Consider the following 10,597-nt stretch of genomic DNA (forward strand, 5'->3'; position numbering starts at 1 on the left):
TGAATAAACACTGTGCAGTGTAGCTTTATGATTGTTCATGAATAAACCCTGCAGTGTAGCTTTATGATTGTTCATGAATAAACACTGTGTGCAGTGTAGCTTTATGATTGTTCATGAATAAACACTGCAGTGTAGCTTTATGATTGTTCATGAATAAACACTGTACAGTGTAGCTTTATGATTGTTCATGAATAAACACTGTGTACAGTGTAGCTTTATGATTGTTCATGAATAAACACTGTGTGCAGTGTAGCTTTATGATTGTTCATGAATAAACACTGCAGCCTCTCAAGAGCCAAGTCAACTTCCTGTGTTTGCAGCTGAAGCAGGAACTGGCTTTGTTTCTACGTTGCATTTCACTTTTGAAAATAAAGCCACGCCTCTTTCTACTTGATTCAACATTGTCTTTAACAACGTTTTCAATAAGTTAGGTTGGCCTACACAGCCCTTTTAGAACAAGCTATTTAAAATGGATCTGCGCAGCAGAGAGAGGCGTGAAACATTGTGTCAGCAAACTATTTGAAGATGAATGGACAATCCTTGGCCAACAATATGGTGTAAAGCAGAAAACCAAACTATTCAATCAAATTTCAGTCCCAACTCTGTTTCCAGCCGCAAAGAGCTGTTTCCACAGAGAGAAGTGTGTGTCTCAGTGAGGGCTGGAGTTCTTCTGCCCCCAGATATCATAAATTCATGGTCAAGTAGGACTTCAGAATGAGCTCACTGATGACATCTCTGTTTCTTCCTCCAGGTGGCCTGCTGCAGCCATGAGGACACCCAATTTCCAGCGGTGTTTGGGTCCAAATGTTTACCCAGAGGTGCCTGAAGGCGGCTGGGGCTGGGCTGTGGCCGTGGCCTTCTTCTGGGTGGAGGTCTGTACCTATGGGACCCTCAAGAGTCTGGGTGTCTTCCTCCAGGACCTGATGGAAGAGTTTGGGGAGAGCAACAGCCGAGTGTCATGGGTTTTCTCCATCTGTGTCTTCATCTTTAGCTTCACTGGTCAGTCACTCAGCCTCTACTCATCTGTTTCTCCTTTGTCTGTAATCGTCCTGTTACAGTGTGACAGACATGGAGGATGTCACGCTGTGGCAGCAGAACAGCAAGAGGAGAGGAGAGACTATTATACATAGAACGAGTTGTAGGGCTGCAGCTAATGATTGTCTATTAAGTGTTATAGACTAAACAATGAATGCATTTAAGCTTTGTAGTTTTACAGAGTCCGAAGTCGCTTCTTCCAGTTGTTTTTTTTTTCAAGCAGTCCAAAACACAAAAATGTTGAGTTTACTATAACATTAAACTATAAACAAAAGCAAAAATGGTTTGAAATGTTGGAAACATCATTTTTTTTTATGAACGGCCGTATAGTATATAGCTTTAAATGTTGCTGCCGCAAGGAATTGTGGGGTGGAATTATCATAAAGGAAGGCCCAGGTTTTCCTATGCTAAAGGAGCTAATAAAGGAAGCATTGAAGCACCTTTCCTTCGCATTTAGAGAGTTCGAACAGCTCTCATCATGGAGGACACTGAGATACTTCCGGTTCATTTCACGCAGTGAGGAACCTTCCTAAGCAAAAAGGACTATTCGACCGCAGCCCATCTCTTTGTTGGTATACAAACAAAGGTGACTCGTTAAAGATTTGGGTTAACTCAAATATATATAATTGACTTATTATTTCTTTCACCCCCACTCCAGCCCCCCTGTCCACGATGCTGAGCAACCGCTTCGGCTTTCGACCAGTGGTGATGATGGGAGGCTTCCTCATGAGCCTGGGAACCATCACCTCCGCCTTCAGCAGCTCCATCAACGACATGTATATCACCATGGGTATTGTCTCAGGTACTTATCATTTATGATACTCACACTACCAGCTATATATCTGTCAGTCGGTCGGTCTGTCTGTGTGTGTGTCTTTGTGTGTGTCTGTCTGTTTGTGTGTGCATGTCTTTGTGAGTGTGTCTGTCTGTCTGTCTGTCTGTCTGTCTGTCTTTTTTTGTGTGTGTGTGTGTAATAGTAACATGCTGTTCACAGGGTGACTGTATACCTCTTGTAGATGTGTTTGTCTTGTTTACAGTCCCATCCTGTAATGAATGAACTCCAGCAGTGTCAACAACAGAATCTCAATCAGTTTGTTTCTTCCAGAAGAGGCCGATGACTGAGAGGTGATCAGCCTCTAAACACCATACAGCTGTGTTTAGTCTTTAGGAAGGAGCAGAGCAGGGAAACCGGAGCAGCCAAATAGTCCACAAAAAACACTAAATTCTCTTTCAGAGCAAGATTGACAGAACAGGAAGTGGCTGAGGAGGAAGGAATACATGGACTGAATGAAAGTAATGGATTGGATGATGATGATGATGATGACATTGGTGAAATATGTTTTAGTTAGCTCTCTTACTGGGATTACCATGTGTGCCTCTCAGATGGACCACAGCTAACTGGACAACCCCTCCCCTCTCTCCCCCTGTCTCTTCATTTTCTCTTTACATGCCTTTTGACAGGAGTGACCTGACGCCTTGATCTTTGACCCAGCCCACTAGCCATGCGGTGCTCCTACCATGTGAGCCAGTGGCTGTCATGTCCCCCTTTTCTCTTCTCCTTTGTTTACAGGCCTGGGCTACTGCTTCACCTTCCTTCCCACCGTCACCATCCTAGCCCAGTACTTCTCCAGACGGCGAGCCCTCGTTACCTCTGTCGCTTCCTCCGGAGAATCTTTCGCCATGTTTGCATTTGCTCCAGGTGAGTGTTCAGTCTCAGAGGGGCAGTTAGCTAAAGTGGAACTATTTTCACCTACTAGTTTTTTCCCCAGTGGATGGAGTTTTCTCGGTTGTCATGGTGATGGCTCAGCTGTCACTGTGTTGGTCATGTGATAATAGTGGTAGAACGGGTTAGCTTGCTGACGAGCTAGCTGCTGCTGACTGTTTCCTGACTCCTTCAGTATCTACAGCTGGGTGTCTGTCAGTAAATGACTTGTAGACCCATCTTTGGAGAATGATGGTGACCCAGACGTCTCTGAGAACGCTCTAAACACTAGGAAAGGTGCTTCAATGCTTCCTTTCTGAGCTCCTTTAGCATAGGATACACTGGACCATCCTTTATGAAAGGGAAGGACATAATGCCGCCCCACAATTCCTTGCGACAGCAACATTTAAAGCTATATACTATACGGTCGTTCATAAAAAAAATGATATGACTATCATGCATTGATTAAAGAATTATTTTCATACAGTCATATACTAATAGGATACCATGCCATTAGATAGAATGCCATTATGAATCCATATTTAATGTAGTAATCTCCTCTTTTACTCTAAGTTTTTTATTTATGTGAATTCTTCAGCACATTTAAATATAAAAATAACTATCTCTGTTAATGATTTATTTTAATCGAACCATTCGACAGTACCAACGTGGGCCCCCTAGATGGCGCTCTGAGGCCCTCCAGTGGTTGACAATAAGTGGTTTAGGTGAAACTCCTGTCAAGTATGAAGTACAGTGAGTGGACCTTGAGTATTGAATAGTAATATAACGGCTGCTGTCCTCTCTCCACAGCGTTCTGTACACTGAAGGAACACATTGGCTGGCGCTACTGTCTGGTTGTCCTCGGCATCTTTCAGGCTTCTGTGATTGGCTGTGGGCTTCTCCTCCGTCCAATCATTATTGTTACGGAGCCTGTAAAGGAGGGCAAAGAATCAGAGTCTCTGTCTTTGAAAGAGCTGCAGACTGCTTTGGAGCTGGAGAACGAACAAACCGGGATCTCCATCAGTTCAGAGGACTCGGGTGTCACCTCCCTCTCTACTTCCAACAGAGACCTGAGGACTGCAGGAGCTGAAAAGAAGGCTCTGATGGAGTGGGAGGTGCAGGACAAACAGAGCTTGGAGCTGTCACTGTTCACCCCCCCCAGCCCAGTCAAGGTAGAGGCGGGTCCTCTCCATGCGTCCAGCTCCAAACTTCTGGACTTTTCTGTGCTCAAAGACGGTGCCTTCATCTGGTACTCGCTCTTTGGCTTGTTCGCCACGCTGGGCTTCTTCGCCCCGCAGCTCTACATCATCGAACTGAGCAAGAGCCGGGGCGTGGAGCCCAGCTGGGCCACCTACATGCTCTCTGTGATGGCTGTGGCCGAGATCTTCGGCCGCTTGTCCATCGGAGTGGTGTTGAATAAAGTCCACTGCAGGAAGATCCTGGTGCTGCTGGGCTGTGTGGTTCTGCTGTGCCTGGTGCTGGTGGCCTTCACTATTGTGTGGGAGTTCTGGGGCCTAGTGGTCTGCTGCGCCCTCTACGGCTACTTCATGGGCACCGTCGGCTCTATTCACGTCCCAATGCTGGCTGAGGAGGACGTGGTGGGCATCCAGAAGATGGCATCGTCTGTGGGAGTTTACGTCTTCATCCAGAGCTTTGCTGGTCTGGCAGGGCCACCACTAGGAGGTACAGGATCTCTGCTTCTTTTACTGCTGGCCTTCTCTCTGATTGCACTCATCAGTTAACCTTTCTGGAGCACTTTCTAACCGCTGTCTCTTCTTTTAGGTGTGTTGGTAGATGTCACACAGAACTACGGCGCTGCCTTCTACTCATGTGCCGTGGGAATGGGCCTCAGTGCCATTTGCCTGGCTCTGGTTGGCCCGACCAAGTCCGGCATGTGCCAGAGACAGAGCAGACACGAAGAGGCAGGCAGGAGTGCAGAGGAAGAGGAGGAAATGTCTGAGGATAGCGGCCAGTCTGACTTTTTGGAGGTGGACTTGGTCAGACAGGCTGCGGACCAGGACAACGTCTCTGTAATATGAAACCGACTCCGGCATGACATCACCAGTGTCACTAACACTTGCCCACAGAGATGCTCTTCAAAGATGCTGCTGGTCTCTTTGGTCTCACAGCCGTCCCTTCTGTAAGACCAAAGACGTATCCATGTTGAGCACACGGAGTCACACCTTTAGCTGCTTCACTACATTTCTGCTCCAGCTGCTCAGGGCAAGAGCTCGCTCTCACAATCCTCTGTGCATCAGTCTCATTCCCTTTATCTCAGGAAAGAAGTGTTGTTGTCATGTATACTGAAGTATGAGTTGGACAAAACAGTCATGATATCTGCAAGAAGCCTCTGTGACATCACCCCTGTGTTGAGCTTGTTGATTGGAGCTCATGTCCTCATGAGAGCTCTGCTGAACACCTGCACGTTGTGTTTGTCACCCCATGATGGAAGCACGCTGAACATCCACAGGACACACTGCTTCATGCGCTAATGTAATTCTTCTTGCAAAATGAACTTGAATCAATCTAGCTGTATGCATTTGATGCACGGACGAGGATTTAACTGCTGCTAAAGCTGGACGAGAGATGTTCATACAGGTTTGTCTGTTTACGCACATTCATGGAGTGGACGTTTGTGTTCCATCACCATGGTAACTGAAGCCATATTGCAGCAGTGTATTCTATGATTCTATATGGTGGAGTTTGTGGGATTCATTGTGCATGAGCCTCAGAACCTGTTTATACTTCATTGTGTCTGCTCTGTTATCACGCTCTGATCCTGTGGATGCACTGGAGGACGGAGAAGAACTAGTGGTTCACAGTGAGTTATTATCAGTTAGCCATCGCTAACTAAATGCAATGTTGTACGTTATACAGCATGTTTAAATGTACAACCAGAGGCGGTCATATACAGTATACCCAGTGGTGACAGATGCAAAACCTAGAAATGTATACAACTTCACATTTTGTACACATTTAACACAGGTGATAATCCATGTACTAATGCAAGGGTATTTCAGCTATGCTCTTCCTCTTTTGTTCTCCACACGGACCGTTTACCTGCATTCAACCAAAGTCTGCTCCAACGTGTTGGTCAACACAACTCAGAACGTGAACCAGAACACTTCAGATACCAAAGCCTTCTGCATATGACTGCAGGATCTGTGTATAGAGATCAGAATGCTCTTGACCAGGCACCATCCCTCCGACTAACACACATGGAGGAGGCACAAACGTTTCTTCTCTGACAAGCTAGTGAGTTTTTTTCCCTGGAGAACCACTCCATTAAACACAACATCAACATCAACGCGGTTGCTGGGCGTTGTAGTTTTCCCACACTTGAGGACGTGTTGTTGTATATATCTGCCTCTAGCCAACAGGGGGGGGCTTTGCCATGCTTGCCCCAAATAGCCAGTCGCCTGTATGTCTCTGTACTGTATAACCTTTATTTAAGCAGTTGACAATGATGATATGATGCAAAGTTTTTAATAGAACTTTTTCAAAAAGAAAAGTATTGACATGAGTGCGAGGCAGGTGCCTGCCTGTTAAGTGCTGCTTTACTTTCATTATGTATTATCCAAATAAAATGTCCTCCAAACACATCTTGTTTTGTGTCTGGTGTTTTAGTTTGAGTTTTGTCAGCCATGGTAGTGTCAATAAACTCAGAACAAATCCTTTTGACGGTGTGTCACCCAATTCATAAATGAACTTCATGCATTTAAATATCACCTTTCTAGTCTTCCACTCAGAGCACTGAACGTCATTCACCCATTCACTCACATCCATACACTGATGGCAGAGGCTGCCATACGAGGTACCACCATCTGAACTAATTCTCTCACACACACACACGCATACACACACACTGATGGCACAACCTTGAGAAGCTGAACTGGTATGTGGTGCTGACTGTTGTTTGGAATGTCAAACAGTTTCTTTAAGTGTCTCTCAAATGCTTGAGACGAACATGTGGAATGATGTGAGGCAGATAGAACTAAAACACCAAATGATTGATCATGTAGGACTCATACATATGTGACTATAATGCAACATTTCATACATACATTATATTTAATATCAGCAAAGTTAATGTTACTATGCAAACATACAATAATAACAAACACTAATACATTTTTGAAAGTTCTGGCAAAATGCTAGTAAGTGGAGCATATAGGAAGTTTCACACTTTACATTTCAACAATTAAATCAGATGTTCTGCTTCCAGTAGTTCAATAACTGTGGTTGATTTTCTCTTCTGTTCAGTGGAGCTCAAACTATATTTGGCATGTTTCTTTAAAAAGACACTCAAATTCATTTAAGTTAATGTGGAATACTATCCAGCCTGAAAGCAGCTGTACAATGTCTGCTGTGGCTCTGGAGGAGATCATCATGACGTCATCAGGATTATCTTAAGTTAGCCTTGAGACTTCAAAAATATAAGAAAGGTGGGGGGGGGGGCAGAAGTTGTGATGAAAGAAACTGTTACATTGCATTATGGGAAATAGAGGATTCTGCATTTTTGAAGTTTATGTGGAGGGATTAGAGTCAGGATATCTTCACCATTTTGACCGACCCTTTTTAAAAGTGTTGCTTAAGTCTCCATACCTTTAAGGATGTAATACTAAATCACTGGAGTAGCCTTTCAAGCTCTCCAGCTGTAGTGATACAGCATCCTCTGCTGGCTGAACAGCAGCTGTGTCTGTGGCCTTCTCTCTATGAACACACACCATGATGTCTGAATAATAATCAGTACCTCAAACAATGACCAAAAGGCTCAAAGTATGTCGACTCGTGAACTTTTACCTCGTGCGATAGTAGAACATGTGAATCCAAAAGTACTGAGGAGAGTATTTTACGTTTGCCAGTAGAATGTCATCATATAATCAAAGACATTGGAAGCTCTCTTGATGCTGCTCATCAGAAGGACACAAGTTGACTTCATATAAGATTCAATTATAGTATATATACATAATTATATTAATTAGTAGCTACATCCAAATTCCTGTTAAGATATGGAACAATAAGATCTTACAGAGCTTAACTGGTGAAAGCAGCTTTACTTCCATAAAAACAGAAATGGATGGGATGTATTGGCATTATGACACTATGTAATGCAGTTCTGAAAAAGGACAGAGAACATGGAACATCATAAACTCACAATCACTAATGATACAGATATTATCTATCAACTATGCTGTCAGCGGAAGAACCAAAAGACATTTTGCTTGTTGGAGTGAACTCCAGTGAAGCACTGGTGGAGGTATCGACATGGTATCTGACATCATTGGGGTTCAGACACCGTGTCTCCCAAACATTGGATTGCTGAATGATGATTCATCTCTTAATTGATCTAATAACAGGAACAGAAAATTGTGGCTTAACTGCAGCCAACCGCAAGCAGGACTCCCCACACGCTCATGTATCAATCAATAGATGTCTTCCACCATGCAGTATTCCTCTGTCATAACGCTGAGAGGAACATTAGAGGCCATTAAAAGAGCTGCTATGGAGCTCCTTGCTTTTCTCATTATGTTACATAACATTGTTAATGCTTGTGACGGACCCTGCTCGAGTGATGTTGGAGTAAAAAACGAATGAAAAGTTTGTCTTAAAACAAAAAAGTAAAGCTTATCGTTACCAAAGTATTCTCTGGCTAGTGTCTATATCACTCAAATCCTCACATCTTTTCTATGCTGTTGTGTACTACTACCTGCACACCTGAGACCCCCCCACTCATCAGCTGCTGCGTATCTGAACCGCCTCTACACTCCAGTTTTCCTAGATTGTCTCTAATCATTGTGATCCCGATGACTCCTGTGTCTCAGGTACTCTTCCTGCCTCTCCACTCTGCCTTCCAGCTCCAGCTGTGCTCCAGCTGTGCTCCAGCTGTGCTCCAGCTGTGCTCCTCTGCATCTACTCCATTTACACTTGGTTCAAACCTGTGTCCAAGATCTGCTCGAAAGACAAAATAAGAAACGTCCTCATCAGGGCTGCAACTCCATCATTACAAATGTTTCGATGAGAAATCAGAAACATGTCAATTCTCCCCATGAGTCATAGATCATCATCAATAAAAATCTTGTCACAGAATTTTATTTTTGCTTGAAAAATGACTGAAAGTTTTACTGATCAAAATAGTTGCGTATTTCTCAACAAGCAGAAATTCAATAAGACGGACAGAGACAGAGATGTTCTTTAGAAACACTTTATTTAGGTTTGATTTGTTTAAGAGAGTAGAAGAGTAAGACAGCATAAGTTAGACTGTACATTGAGAGCTGGTCGATCTGAAGTGGAAGGTTTTATCTGAATGACTTGATGTGAGGGCATCATGAAAAAGAACTAGAGCAGTATAAAAGCTGTGAAGGTGATTGGACAGTAGAGGCACTAAACATCAGTATATTTGGCAGATGTTTCTCCTGACATTACACTTAGATTTCTATAAGACACTGGCATTAAGAGAATCAGGATTATTTAACCAATGATACCAAGTCATGGCTGTTGCATAGCTTGGACTATGTAAGGTGACACTGGTGTCCTCTCACAGCGGTTCACAACCAAACACGTAAGAAAAGAGCAGAAACACCACATTAGTTAGTCAGAGTGCACAGGTCATTCTGAAACACATGCAGCTCTGGGAGCAATAATCAAACCAGGTCCTCTCTGCTCCCAGATCCACCACCAGGTCCCTGGGCAGGATGCCATGATACAGCTCTGGGGACAAATCATGTGACTGCACTGACTGATACTAAACAATAAGTGTCCCCTATCAAAGCTGGACCACAAGAGCTCATCAGATCAGCATGTGAACCATTACAGAGGACACATCCAACGCCTTCGGATTGAGACAATCAGACACTTCAGCCACCTAACGTGTAACTGATCGGGCGTGTGGAGGTGCAAGTTATCACGCCTCTTTCTTTACGCTCACTTAGTTGCTACAGTTCATAGTGTTGAGACCGCAAAGACACAGAACACAGAGTTCTTGGAGAGAGCTGGAGGTGTGATGAGGCTTTTACCCCGACTCTGTATTAGAGAGCACTTTTGCTTTGACATGTTGTACAGGCCTGTTTGTTAAAAGCCTACTGACAGTCTGAGGTTCTGACCTTTTCTTTAGAAATTAAAATCTACACTCGAATGAACCCTTTCTCTGCTTGTAGCTAATTTCCCGGGAGGGTTTCTCATACATGGAATTTTCTTTCAAGTGCATCTCCTCCTCAGCAAATAGAGCTGGCTCAGGTGTGAGCTGGGTCCCACGTTAGCAGGTGCTCTCTGTCTTCAGCGTCACACCTCAAGGACACCCGGAGCTCGCTCCACCAGCAGAAGCAGACTGTGATGAGCAGCTGAGAGCTCTGAACCAGGCGTACCTTTGAGCTCACATTAGGTTGCAGACACTGTTCCACAAGGTCTAAAATGTACTAATGCAGACTCTCTCTTGAGAACTCTGATACATGTCAGAAGTGATTTCTTCTGTATTCTTCACTGAGCCTCCTCTCTGCTGCAGGATACAACTCTACTGTGAGAGCCTGACAGACTGTGGAGCCCTGCTCTCATATGATGGTGAAACATGACATCACAGAGGCTCCATTAAAGAGCTGAGGCAGTGGGTCATGTCTGTCCACGCTCTGGTGTGCTCCAACAACCCAAACCAAGTAGACAGAGGCCACGTCAGGGAACAGGGCTGCTCTCTGACTTCACGGTGTCTGTTTGTGCAACAACAGGCTTTCTTCTGGCCTGAAGTCATCACATGACAGCAGTCTGGATCCAGACGAGGCCTCTGCTGGGCTTTAGGACACGTTAGTGTCTCTCACTCACTCACACACACACACACACACACACACACACACACACACACACACACAC

At 44.4% G+C, this 10,597-nt stretch overlaps 1 protein-coding gene across 2 annotated transcripts in view; it reads left to right on the top strand.

Annotated features, from left to right (window-relative positions):
• slc16a6b (solute carrier family 16 member 6b) overlaps positions 1-6,337 on the top strand; it is a 7,893-nt gene extending 1,556 nt beyond the window's left edge. For both annotated transcript variants that reach the window (XM_031871089.1, XM_031871088.1), the window contains exons 2-6: positions 752-999; positions 1,694-1,837; positions 2,606-2,734; positions 3,548-4,420; positions 4,520-6,337. In XM_031871089.1, the coding sequence (XP_031726949.1) occupies positions 768-999; positions 1,694-1,837; positions 2,606-2,734; positions 3,548-4,420; positions 4,520-4,776 (1,635 nt within the window). In that variant the 5' untranslated portion in view covers positions 752-767 and the 3' untranslated portion in view covers positions 4,777-6,337. The remainder of the gene's footprint in view (positions 1-751; positions 1,000-1,693; positions 1,838-2,605; positions 2,735-3,547; positions 4,421-4,519) is intronic.
• Positions 6,338-10,597: the final 4,260 nt, after the last annotated feature.

The sequence above is a fragment of the Anarrhichthys ocellatus genome, unplaced genomic scaffold, assembly GCF_004355925.1.
Source record: "Anarrhichthys ocellatus isolate YVR2014 unplaced genomic scaffold, GSC_Weel_1.0 scaffold56, whole genome shotgun sequence".
NCBI classification, from domain to species: domain Eukaryota; kingdom Metazoa; phylum Chordata; class Actinopteri; order Perciformes; family Anarhichadidae; genus Anarrhichthys; species Anarrhichthys ocellatus.